Source organism: Bufo bufo, chromosome 2 (genome assembly GCF_905171765.1).
Source record: "Bufo bufo chromosome 2, aBufBuf1.1, whole genome shotgun sequence".
In the NCBI taxonomy this organism is placed as follows: Eukaryota; Metazoa; Chordata; class Amphibia; order Anura; family Bufonidae; genus Bufo; species Bufo bufo.
The window spans coordinates 160,757,958-160,772,152 of NC_053390.1; the positions used below are offsets into that span (position 1 = coordinate 160,757,958).

Here is a 14,195-nt window from a genome sequence, read left to right on the forward strand (position 1 = left end):
CACTGTGCTGAATATGTTCTCTATTCTCTCATGTCTTAAATGTCTTTCTTAAATTTGGCATCTGCTTTGTAATTGTCAAACAATGTAATGCCAAATGTAATTTTGCATAGAGCAGATAGAGGGCTGGGGGTGCAAGACTTACATTAGTTTATCCTGTCACTTGGCCGTGTAGTTCTTGACTTGCGCATGAGCTTTTCAGTGGTCGGCTACAAGAAGTTGAAATTCTCATGCAAGGTAGATTAGAACATCTGTAGGGATTGTATATCACTATCAGTATACATACTGTATTTATTGCATGTTACCTGGGACTAGGGCTCAGTTTCATCAGATTGGCTTCATGAAGAAGCCAGTGTCCCTGCACATGGGCAATATTAGGGGTACAGCATTTGTTTGCAGCTGAGGAGGAGGATGAAATACTTTACTTTCTGAACATGTGTAGGGGAGCAGGAACAAAGATGGCCTGTTGTGAAACATTTCGGAAAAGGGTTGTCCCACTGTAACCCATCACCTATGGTTCTTTATGGGACTGCTGAAGATAAGTAGAGTACAGCACTCAGCCATGGCTAGAAGGTTTACAGACTTCTGGATCGCCACCAATTTTTTTTATATATATTTTTTGTCTCCTTAGTACTGTTAATTTTATTAAGATATTAGTTATCTATCTCATCTATGTACAGTATCCATCTCAGATATAAACGCTTTACCTCTTTAAATGTTTTGTTTATTGGGTGTTGTACCTGTAGTGTTCTGCGTGGGACACATTAAAACCATGTAATTTATTTTATTTTTTTATTTTTTTATGCAAAATTGCATGAAGGTGACCTTGAGTGTGAACATAATTTGTTTTTAAATGTTACAGGTTTTTATTTTTGTTTTGGTGATTTGTGAGCATTGTACTGAAACCCCATGGCAGACTTGGTATCCTGGTGATATGACTGTGTTTAACAGGGCTGTTTGAGTTCAATAAGTGGCATGTATCATGTAGAGAAAGTTGATATGAGGCACTTTCTAACGTAATGTTATTGTCCATAGTGTTTCCTTTGTTGGCTTAATTAATTTTTCTACTGCATTATAAACTTCTATGTTTCCATGGTTACGGACACCCTGTAATTCAGCAGCGGTGGCTGTGCTTGCACACTATAGGAAAAAGCGCCGATCTCTCTGGTGGCCAGGACAATGGGAGTGCACATAGACCAGCGCTTGTGTGACCACAACTGCTGGATTGCAGGTTGGTCATAACCATATAAATGAGCCGTGTTTAATAAGATGGAATAAAGGAAGCAATATGGACAATCACAATACATTAGTAAGTGGCTTGTATTAACTTTTTCTACATGATACATACATGCCATTTGCTGAAGTGAGACAACCACTTTAAGCAGACAATTCTGACACTTTCGCCACAAATGTGCACATTTAGACTTGCCCATCGTATTGCCAGAAATGACAACATTGAATATGTCAGAGCAGTGTAGCTTCCAAAAAAACTCTTCTTTCTTTTGGGTAAACTCTTTAATATACTGTTCAACTATACACAGGGCCCATACACAGGTAACATGCCGGGTCACCTCCACTAATGGCAACCTCTACAGTTCAGTAGTGTTTGAGGAGTTTTGCAGACATAATGCAGCACGTCCAATTGTGTGGCGATGAGTGGGGTTCAAAAATGCCTTGGTTAACTGCCCAGTACTTTTATAGTACTTTCATGATTGTAAAGCACTTCCTAATCTTTAGTTCCTATGTAAACTTTTTTTTTTGCGCGGCATTACAATTTTTTGAGCAAGTATAATTTTATATTAAAGGGGTAGTCCAGTTTCAGGAGGACACTGAACAGTCTCTGTGATCAGTCTGAAATGAGAGGTAAGTAAATATCCTGCTGCAGCCAACCGCTGACCTCATCAGGTGTACTGTTAAGGCCAGTGATTGGCTGTAGTGGTCACATGTTGTTGACATGACCGCATGGCTGCACCAGGGTAAATGGAGCCTGGACAGTTGAACTGGAGCGGTGGTGCGGCATCTATCAGGTTAGTACTTACCTGTTCTTCGTTTCAGCCTGATCCCAGGTACAGTTGTTGCGATAACAAAATTTTGATTCGATTTCGATACCATAAAGTATTGCGATATTCGATACAATTCGATACCACGCGGAAAAAATGAAACGCCCAAAAATCCGTATGCATGCCACATTTAAAAAAATGGCGAATTGCGCAGTTTCAACTTTTTTTTTTTTTTTCTTTCGGTTCCGGCATTCACTGCATAGATTTTTTTTAAATATTTTAATAGTTTGGAATTTTCGGACGTGGCGATATGTGATATGTTTATTTATTGTTTATATATTTTATGTGTAAAATTGGGAAAGGGGGTGATTTATACTTAATTAGTTTTAAACTTTTTTTTTTTTTTTTTTTTTTTAACAGCCCCCTTAGGGGCTAGAACCTGGGATCTTTTCATCCCTTGTCCTATTCACCCTAATAGAGCTCTATTAGGGTGAATAGGACTTTACACTCTCCCTGCTGCCCTGTGCATAGTGCACACAGCAGCAGGTAGCTTACCATGGCAGCCAGAGCTTCAGCAGTGTTTTGGCTGCCATGGTAACCGATCGGAGCCCCAGGATTACACTGTTGGGGCTCCGATCAGAAGCTGCCACTGCCACTGTCACCAATAAGGAGGGGAAGGGGACCCTGTGGCCAGTGCCACCAATGATTTTAATACTGGGGGGGGGGGGGGGGGCGCACTTTGCCACCAATGATGAATAACCTTTAATACAGGAGGCGGGTGCCAGCAGCAGAATTACATAGCTGGGAACTGCGATCAGCGGCAGTTAACCACTTAGGTGCTGCACTTGAGGGGTTAACTGCTGCTGATCGCGGCTACGTGATTCTGTGCTGACACCTGTATTTGTATTAAACGTTAACTTTCATTGGTGGCGCAGTGCGCCCGCCCCCCTCTCTTTTTATTGGCAGCAGTGGCAGGGAGAGAGTGACTCCTTCTCCCCTGTGCTTCTGAGGAGAACACGTGCGCGCTGACAGCAGCGCGCTCCATGTTCTTTGATGCTAGGCTGCGCTGTAGCACAGCCTAGTATCGATAAATGTCAAATCCTGATACGGTATCGATACGGGACAAAAGTATCGATATTTCGATACCCGCAACAACCCTAATCCCAGGGGTTGTCTGGTTTCCTACGGAGACTGGATAGACCCTTTACGTTTTACAAATGGGGAAATTCAGTCAATCAGCATAATTTATTTTACATTAATATACTGACTTATTATGCAAGGTCTGAACAAAGGACCATAGAAATATGTAGGCTTCTGTTAGGTCATATGTAAGGGCCTGCTACCTGTATAGAAATGGAAAAACCTCAGTTATTTGCTTCACGGTGAGCAAACAAAGGGAGCATTGGCACAACCGTAGGACCTACCCATTACTTTCGGTGTACTTCCAGACTTTCATAATTTTGATGCATCTGACAATTTTAAAAATATAAATATTCATATCTTTTACAAACTAAAGCATTATTGTGGTATTATGCATATTGTGTGGATTTAAAAGCAAACTTTCCTCCAGTACATTGTATATCCTGTGGTTGAAAATTGTGTGAAAAACACAATTCAAAGCCACAAAACCCTATGAGCAACAAGTCATCCCAATACCCATACAAAAGAAACCCCCTGATAAAATATGAAATACTCTGTTTCTATTTGTAGCAGAGAGGTTTCTCATAGAAAATGAGAAAAGGTAGGGAGTTTCTTCAGATATCAACGAAATAACACAAAAGTCATCAAGACTACAAATGAAACCATTTGATTTACATTTTTAATACTCCTTTTGACAGTTCCATGTATTCTCTGAGCAATGAAGATGTTTAGATGCATCATATCTACATTGCATATAATGATCACATATATGTATTTTCCGCCTGGAATATATCTTTCTGAATAATGCCATTGATCTACAAGCTTAAAGAGATTTTCCGTCTCAGACATTAATGGCATATCGCTAGGATATGCCATCCATGTCAGAGAGGTGCAGGTCCCACCTGTGGGACCCACTCCTGTCTACAGAAGTGAAGGGGAGGCAACATCACAATTGTGCTATAGGAGGTCTGAGCGCTTACTTGGCTATTTCTGACAGTCCCATTGCAGTGAATGGAGAGAGAGACATGCACACAGTGTGCTCTGCATTCACTGCTATGGGATTTCTGAAAATAGTTGGGCTCGCTCGCTTGGCTATTTTTGAAACCCCCTCAGCAGTAACTGGACAGCATGACACCAGTGCTTCAGAGGCCCCATTAGCCATCTTGTCTAGCCCGGTCTTCATGCACCTGCGCCATGTCTTCTGGTCTCAGTCCTTGCTCATTTGGAATCTACAATGCTTGGAAAGCACCAGCAGATCCACTTTGCAAGTGCAGACCAGGAGAGATGGCGCATGAATGAGAAGACTGGGCTCAGCCATTGCTCAGTTGGAATCTGTGGTGCTTTAAGAGCAGCAGCAGATCAGCTGTGGAAGTGTTGAGACTTGGAGGCACAGCACAGGTGCTAGAAGACAGCGCTATATATTTATAGCCCTGTCAATCCAGCGGCAGGACTAATTATGTCAGACTGTTACCAATGGCATATTATAATAGGGACATTTGGGTTGGCGGCATTGGGCCCCCCAGAAATGTCAGAAACGTCCACATGCACACGTTTTAAATTCGGCAGCACCGAGCACTGTCCCCCTAAGTTGTATGGCTGCACAGCTCCTATTGACTGCACGCTCACAGCTGCTGACCGTTCCCGCTTCCTCCCTCTTGCCACTGCTGCTATGTCCTCACCGGAAGAGGGAGAAGTCAGAGGAGAATGGAGGCTATGATGCCCTTAATCCACACATGGGTGTTACTAACTGGTGGTACTCTGAGGTCTCTGGCAGGCCACTGTGTGCTCAAGTAATCTCATTTACAAATCAATAAAAGCATGCTTTTCTGGGGAATGCGACTATAGAAATACATAGTCGGGGTAGGCGTGATCAACACTATAATTCTAAATGCCTGATTTCATATGATCATACAGACATATTCTCTTAAGTTTATCTGAGAGCTTAATGGGGTTGTCCAGGATAGGTTATCAATATCAGATCGGTGGGGATTATACACCTGCACCTCAACCAATTGGCTGTTCTGCAGTAGTGCCAGAATTACTGTTAAAGGATGCAGCTGTTACTCTACTGTTAAAGGATGCAGCTGTTACTCTACTGTTAAAGGATGCAGCTGGGTACTGCAGCGCTGCTCCTATTGAGGTGCCGGAGCAGAACATCTTATCAGCAAGGGTGTCCAACCCAAACCACCTCTGCCCTCCCCCCAAACAAAATGGCATGTAAAATGTATCATTTGGTTAATAGGGTTGCTGAAAGAATACACCAGACAGTTTATGCATGACAGCTTGTTTCTGGAATTCAGTAGACCTACAGTGAGGAACAGAAGTATTTGAACACCCTGTGATTTTGCAAGTTCTCCCACTTAGAAATCATGGAGGGGGATTTTTAAAGAATGTATTTGTCTTGCACTGCTGAACATAAGTATTTGAACACCTGAGAAAATCGGTGTTAATATTTGGTACTAAAGCCTTTGATTACAATTACAGAGGTCAAACGTTTGCTGTAGTTCTTGACCAGGTTTGCACACACTGCAACAGGGATTTTGGCCCACTCCTCCACACAGATCTCCTCTAGATCTGTCAGGTTTCGGGGCTGTCGCTGAGCAATACTGAATTTCAGCTCCATCCAAAGATGTTCTATTGGATTTAGGTATGCAGATGCAGACTGACTAGGCCACTCCAGAACCTTGATATGCTTCTTACGGAGCCACTCCTTGGTTATCCTGGCTGTGTGCTGCGGGTCGTTGTCATGTTGGAAGACCCAGCCACGACCCATCTTCAATGATCTGACTGAGGGAAGGAGGTTGTTGCTCAAAATATCTCAATAAATGGCCCCATTCATGCTCCTTAATACAGTGCAGTCGTCCTGTCCCCTTTGCAGAAAAGCACCCCCAAAGCATGATGTCACGACCCCCATGCTTCACAGCAGGGATGGTGTTCTTGGGATGCAACTCATCCTTTTTCCTCCAAACACGACGAGTGAAGTTTAGACCAAAAAGTTCTACTTTGGTCTCATCTGACCACATGACTTTCTCCCATGCCTCCTCTGGATCATCCAGATGGCCATTGGCAAACTTCAGACGGGCCTGGACATGTGATTTCTTGAGCAGGGGAACCTTCCGTGCAATGCATGATTTGAAACCATGACTGCGTAGTGTTCTACCAATAGTGTCCTTTGAAACTGTGGTCCCAGCTCTCTTCATGTCATTGACCAGCACCTCCCTTGTAGTTCTGGGCTGATTCCTCACCTTTCCTATCATCAGTGATACCCCACGAGGTGAGAACTTGCATGGAGCCCCAGTCCGAGGGGGACTGACAGTCATCTTTAGGGTCCATTCACACGTCCGTTGTTTCTTTCCTGATCTGTTCCGTTTTTTGCGGAACAGATCTGGACCAGATCTGTACCTATTCATTTTCAATGGGTCCTGAAAAAAAATCAGACATTGAGCTGTCAGATTTTTTTCAGGACCCATTGAAAATGAATAGGTACAGATCTGGTCCAGATCTGTTCCGCAAAAAACGGAACAGATCAGGAAAGAAGCAACGGACGTGTGAATGGACCCTTAGCCTCTTCCATTTTCTAACAATTGCTCCAACAGTTGATCAATCTTCACCAAGCTGCTTGGAAATTGCCCCGTAGCCCTTTCCAGCCTTGTGGAGGTCCACAATTTTGTCTCTGGTGTCTTTTGACAGCGGCAGAACAACAAAGGAAATGGAGCTCAAAGTACCAAATGATAAATATAAAATTTTATTATGGTATAACAAGACATGATTAAAATTTACATACATGTGATGCTAGAGGACAAGGTAAAAGGGAGCAGGGAGAGGGAAAGAATGGCGCCACCCTAGGGAGAACACACCGGTCAGAAATGCATAAATATATGGAGGTCAATGGGAAGTGCATGGTACAGTGACCAGCCCAAAAACCAAATGTATATACATAATAGAAGGTGAATGAAAACCAGCTGCAAAGAACAAACACGGGCATGAAGCAAGGTATGTGGAGCAAGAGCTATGAGATGAAGAATAAATAATAAACAGCATACCACAATGGATCAAAACCTAACGTAAAGAGAACATCCAGGTCAAGAAGGACCACGGAAGTAAGGTTGCAGCCGAGACTCACCTATATCAGACCAGGAGTGAAACAACCCAGGATGGCGCTACCCTACCGCGCGTTTCGGCGTGCTTTCGTCAGGGGGTAACGCCATCACTGTGGATCAGATATTTAAAGTCTCTCTGGACCAATCAAGAGCCAATACTTACTCGTCCCCAGGTGCATATGCTGATCGGCGCGCGAACAATCCGTCAAAGCACGCCCACCTCACGTGACAAAGTCACCTGATCGAGTGGAGATGACGAGAGGACGCACAGGCGCGGGGTGCCGGAGGCGGCGCCGGATGACGCGAGCATCACAACGGGGGAGGAGCAACGGACGGCAGCCTAACAAGAAACGCACCCCCTCCAAAATCCGGATACCTCCATCATAAATCGTTACATGAAACAGAATCCTACTTAGGGCACTTCTGTATATACACCCATGCTGGTGGCCACATGCGTCATGAAATATATAGAATATATAATAAATATAATGACATGGTCTTGCCCATGGTAGTAGTTGGCATCTGACTGGATTGTGGGGTGGACAGGTGTCTTTAAAGAACTCGGACAGGTGCTACTAAGTTAGATTAATGAGTGGAATAGAAGTGGACTTTTTAAAGGCACAGTAACACATCTTCTCAGGTGTTCAAATATTTTTGTTCAGCAGTGCAAGACAAATAAATTCTTTAAAAAACATACAATTTGATTTCCTGAATTTAAAAAAATTAATTCTGTCTGAGTGGGAACGCACCTACGATGTGAATTTCAGACCCCTCCATTATTTCTAAGTGGGAGAACTTGCAAAATTGCAGGGTGTTCAAATATTTCTGTTCCTCACTACATACCTTGGTTTACCTGACCATTTTCTTTCAGGCCTCTCTCCATATATTTACAGTTTAATGTCTTTAATTTGCTATCCATCGTCTGTGTCACTAGTAGATATGCCGTGGTACTGAAGAGAGATTCTTCTGTTAAAAATTTTAATCTTTAAGTTCTTGATTGTTCAAATCTGTTTTGCAGGATGGGTGAAAACCTTTGATGACTATTTCAGAGACCAGACACAGCACATTCTCAATAATATGGTTGTAAAATTGCAAGAAAATAAGGAGAGAAAATTCATTTGGTCTGAGATTGTCTACTTCGCCAAATGGTGGGATGGAATTGACAGCCAGAAGAGAGATGCTGTTAAGAAGTAAGTGTAAGGCCTGTTTCACACTGCCGTCTTTAGATCCGGCAGGCTGTACACTCAGGGATTTTCTGGATCTCTCTGCATTCCGACATTGCCGGAAGCTACCGCATTGCTGTCTGGTCCCGTTCACTATAATAGGGATCGACTGAGATCTGGACCTAACCCCAAGAATCTCCTGGATGAAAACCACTACACGGAGCTGTTTTTGTCCTACTGATTCTCGGCTTGTTTGCTGGGTTGCGGGCGGAACTCTGCCAGTCCCTGTTATTATGAATGGGTCGGGTTGGTGTTAGTGTCCAGCATTGCAGGAATGCAGAACTCTCCTGCAGGCTGCTCCCTACCCCAACTGCCTGCTGGGGATGATGAACACTAGCGTCAAACTAGCCTAATAATGCTTTCTCCGTTACACATAAATTGATGCAGAAGTGACTTTTTTCAGAAAATTATCTCTGTATCTGTCTGAATGTCCTCCTTACCATATAGACTGAGTGCTACTGTTACATGGTCTATGCTGGGGGTTCCAGTAATGGCCTGCTTGCTCACGTTGCTGAGAAAAGTGATGTTTTAATTTATGCAAATTAGCCTCTAGGAGCAATGAGGGCATTGCACTTACACCTAGAGGCTCTGCTGTCTGCAACTATGACCCTCTTTACTTTCATTGACAGGGCCAGGCGTGATGATTTTTTCACTGCCTGTCCCCGACAATGAAAGTGGATAGTATGTGACAGTTGCAGAGAAAGCAGGGCCTCTAGGTGTAAAGTCAAGGCCCCCATTTCTCCTAGAGGCTCATTTGCATATATTAAAACATAATTTTTCTCAGCAATGCGGGCACATATGAACATGGGACCAACACAGATGTCTTCAGATGCCAAGTGCACATGTAACAGGTCAGCCAGTGTCATAGGTACAAAACTGCTGACAGATTCCCTTTAATACATTATAACTTATTAAGACTAGCTTATTCTTTATAGCTAGCCCCCCATGGTCTTTTAGCTGCAAGTCATAGTGCTAGTTTTGAGTTCTTTATGAAAGAATTCAATGTAAATTGAAAAAAATTGCAGATTTAGCACAAACTGTCAAGGTTAGTCTGACGTCGATACACTACAGTTGTATTGTTAATTCAGGAACAATGCTGCCTATACTGTATTTTGCAAGGTTGCTTTGCTGACCTGTAATTTTGATAGCAAATTTCTGTTGAAAACGATTGACAAGATAATTGCCGTATTTATTTAGTCATCTCAGTGACTGTCCCAGATTTTCTGCCTTTCTAATTGCACATAGTGGACCGCGAGAAAAGAGAACACTTTTTCCTCTGCCAAACAAGTTAATGGATTGTAACAGTGGACGACCCAATAAAAAACCCAAATATTTATTTTAAGTTAATTATTTTTCAGACCTATGGTAAGCGCTTGTGTAAAAATAAACATTATGTTAACAATGCCTCTGGGATTTAATTAAACCGTAGTGGGGGCATTTACTCTTTCCTCAACATTTTATCAGGTCCATTAAATTTGTACAAGAACAAATTATTGTATTGTTGCAGCGTTTCAGAAAGCTGAAATAAGTGTTTGCAGTTAAAAATGCTTGATAGAAGCCAAGTTTTCAATGGTCTATGGAATTTGTAGCCATTTCAGCCACTCTGTTTGCTCTTAAATTTACTATTGTAATAACGAGAAGATGGTGGATCTCCATAGAAGGCTGTGGTGTACAGCAGGAGCTAATCCAGGATCTTCAAACACTCACCAGATTATACAGACTGTCAACATTCTATATAAATTACCGGTACATAATCTTACACATGGTGGTATGAGGTTTAGTGACAGTATTGCCGCCATACTGCTGGTGGTCTACAAATGTTAACCGCTTAGTAAATTAAATAGGGTAAAGGTTCATGATAATTTTCCTGTCTAAAGAACAAAAATCTTGTTCATCAGGTGAAAGTATCTGAGTCGCAGGTACCTGAATCTCACCGGGCAGCAGATCATGCAGTATATACAGCACTCCGCTGCCCAGGAACAATAATTTTGTATGAGGATGACCGATTCAATTAGCGATTGCTCGTCCTCCATACTGTGGAGGTGATCGCTGCATGTAAATGCATCACATCATCCCCTCAACTTAACAAGCAGCTGACTGTCGGGAAGGAACACTTCTATGCAATGGGCTTCTCCTCCTGGTCTAAATCCACCTTCACTATCTCTAGTGATTCAAGGGGCGTAAAGAGGTTTTCAGTACTGATTGCCTACCCTTAGGATAGATCGTCAATATTAGATATTGTAGGCCAGATCCTTTGCACCCCCACAAATCAGCTGATTGAAGGGTCCACAGTGCTCGGACGAGTGCTGCGGCCTCTTCATTGTTTATGCTGTTCTGTACCCAGGACCCTGTACACTTGGTAACAGATTGGCTATTACAGATTAGTCCCATTCAAATGAATGGGACAAAGCAGCAGTATCCAGAACAGACTTTACGATTTAGTCAGATGATCTGTGTGGATGCTTAGAGTCTGTTCTCCACCCGTCTGATTTTGATGCTCTGTTCTAAGGATAGAACCATTCCCCCACTAGACCATCGGGTATATTGTACATCAATATTAAAGGAGTTTTACACGCTCTGAAACAATTCCGAGACCGGGGTTACACTGTAATGTGTCAAGTGACAGCAAGTCTCAGGAAAGTTGCTCAACTGAAAACATTTGTGGGACTTGTCTGCAACTTGCTTTCTAATTAGGAGGAGTGATTTGGCTGTTAAAACAAAGCCAAATTGCAGAAAAGTTGCTGGCAGGTCACATTAGACTTGGATTGTGGTCTATTATGACAGTCGCATACCACTTGTGGCCTGACTAAAAACCCAAGTGTTGGATTCTTTTGTAACTTGCATAGGCAGCATGTTGTGAATCACATTGTGGAAAAATGTATTAATTGAAGGCTTTGCTATTCTTGCTAGCTTTAGTGTTAACACTGTTATTTTATTGAATTAACAGGTTAATTGAGCAGAAACAGTTTGAGATTGTTACGGGCGGATGGGTTATGGCTGATGAAGCTTCCACTCACTATTTTTGTTTAATTGACCAATTAATAGAAGGGCACCAGTGGTTGGAGAAAAATCTTGGTAAGATAATTTTTTATTTTATTTTTTTAAAGGTTTAGCTATTTAAAGAGGACCTTTCATGGGTTCAGACTTTATAAACTAAGTATCAGGTATGTAGGGCATACAGCGCGGATCTAATAGCGCTTACTATTTTTTCTGGGCGCCGCTCCATTCGCCCGCTGTGGTCACTGTTAAATTCTTCCACTCTGTATGCTAATATTTGCATTGGAGCATTGAGGAGGAGACTGAGTCTTTCTCTGGCTGTAGCGCTGTCCTATCGCAGCAGAGAACGTCACAGCCAGGGAGTGAGAGAAAACTTGCCTTCTCCCTCGCTGTGACGCTCTCCGATGCGATTGGACACCTCACCGACAGGGAGAAGGAAACGCCCACAGAGAGACTCAGTCTTCTCCTCATTGCACTGATGCAAAAATTAGCATACAGGGCGGGAGAATTTAACGGGGGCCACAGCGGGCGAACGGAGCAGTACCCAGAAAAAATAGTAAGCACTATTAGATCCCTGCTGTATGCCCTACATACCCTGATACTTAGATTATAAGGTCTGGACCCATGAAAGGTCCTCTTTAAATTATATGAACAAAATCATATTCATATTTCATAAAATGGTAAAGGGCTACCATCTGTATCAAGCATCTCATATCTGTACCAAGCTGTGGACATGAGGCAGCTTTAAAGGTGGTTTTCTAGGACCTTGATATTGATGAACTGTCCTCAGGATAGGTCTTCCATGTCCAGTCAGTTAGGGCTCGACATCCTGCACCCCCACCGATCATCTGCTCCGGCACTGAAACAATCACTTTGAATGGAACAGGAAGCACGATTCTCCTCAAAGTGTACGGGCCATGCCAGGTTACTGCAGCTCAGCTCTCGTTTAGTGGCAACTAAGATGCAGTAATGTAGCACGGCTGCTACGCTTTAAATAGAGCTGTGCCTCCTGCTCCATTCAAGAGCTGGTTCCAGCACTGGAGACTGTAAGGAACAACTGATCGTGGGGGTGCAGGATGTTGCGCCCTCACTGATAAGACATTGAAGACCTATCCTAAGGATAGGTCAATATCAGGAGCCTAGAAAAACAATTTTTAACATGTTATGGACCCAGGACGAGACTGCTCGTCCTAAAGGGCCGGTACTTAGTGCCCCAGGACAAGCATTCTCGTCCTGCGGTCCTCCCTCATCCCCCGCGTGCGGTGCCGCAATCAGCAGCAGAGATCCGGCAGTTACTGACAGCCGGATCCCTGCTGCTTTCACCAGCATCGGTGATTATGCCGGTGGATTAACTCTTCATATGCCGCGGTCAGCGCTGACTGACCGCGGGATATGGGAGGTTTGCGCTCCCTCACCTTATCCATCGGGTCCCCGCGCTGCTGTGGCGGGGACTCGATGGTTGCCATGGCAGCCCCAAGCCATTCCAAGGCTTGGGGCCCAGCATGTACAGGGGCCTAAGAGGCCAAGCCCCCAGGCAACTGTTACCTTCTTACAGTGTAAGACACTAGCAGTTCAATACAGCACAATACAGATCAGACCCTGTAATGTTGAAGTCCCAGAGTGGGAAAAATAATAAAATGGAAAAAAAAGTTAATAAAATTAAAGTTTTACGAAACAAAATTTAGTTTCAAGTTAAAAAAAATAAAAATAAAAAAGCGTCCTTTTCCCAAAATGTTTTAAAAAATAAATGCTTTATTATGTAAAACTGAAACAAACAACCAATTCATATTTGGTATTGTCGCGTCCGTAACAATCTGCTCTATAAAAATACCACATGATCTAGATGAATGTTGTAAATGGCAAAAAATAAAAACTGTGCCAAAACAGCTATTTCTTGTTACCTTGCCTCACAAAAAGTGTAATATAGAGCAACTAAAAATCATATGTACCCTAAAATAGTACCAGCAAAACTGCCACCTTATCCCGTAGTTTCCAAAATGGGGTCACTTTTTGGGAATTTCTACTCTAGGGGTGCATCAGGGGGTCTTCAAATGTGACATGGCAGCCTAAAATTATCCCAGTGAAATCTGCTTTTCAAAAAAACATATGGGGTTCCTGTCCTTCTGCACAATGCCGTGTGTCCATACAGCAGTTTTGCGACCACATATGGGGTGTTTCTGTAAACTACAGAATCAGGGCCATAAATATTGAGTTTTGTTTGGCTATTAAACCTTGCTTTGTAACTGGAAAAAATGGATTAAAATCTGCCAAAAAAGTGAAATTTTCTATTAATTCTTGGGGAACACCTAAAGGGTTAACAAAGTTTGTAAAATCAGTTTTGAATACCTTGAGGGGTCTAGTTTGTAAAATGGGGGAATTTTTAGGTGGTTTCTATTATGTAAGCCTCACAAAGTGACTTCAGACCTGAACTGGTCCTGAAAAATTGGGTTTTAGAAATTTTCTGAAAAATTTCAAGATTTCTTTCTAAACTTCTAAGCCTTCTAACGTCCTCAAAAAATAAAATGGCATTCACAAAATGATCCAAACATAAAGTAGACATATGGGGAATGTAAAGTAATAACAATTTTTGGAGGTATTACTATCTATTATACAAGTAGAGAAATTGAATTTTGGAAATTTTGCTAATTTCTCAATTTTTTTTTGGTAAATTTTGCATTTTTTTTTATAAATAAAAAGAATGGACTACATTTTACCACTGTCGTGAAGTACAATACGTG

General features: G+C 42.5%; 1 protein-coding gene across 1 annotated transcript in view; it reads left to right on the plus strand.

Moving 5' to 3' along the window:
- MAN2A1 (mannosidase alpha class 2A member 1) overlaps positions 1 to 14,195 on the plus strand; it is a 192,152-nt gene that overhangs the window by 121,150 nt on the left and 56,807 nt on the right. The window contains exons 4-5 of the mRNA XM_040421611.1: positions 8,256 to 8,427; positions 11,408 to 11,535. Coding sequence (XP_040277545.1) covers positions 8,256 to 8,427; positions 11,408 to 11,535 — 300 coding nt within the window. The remainder of the gene's footprint in view (positions 1 to 8,255; positions 8,428 to 11,407; positions 11,536 to 14,195) is intronic.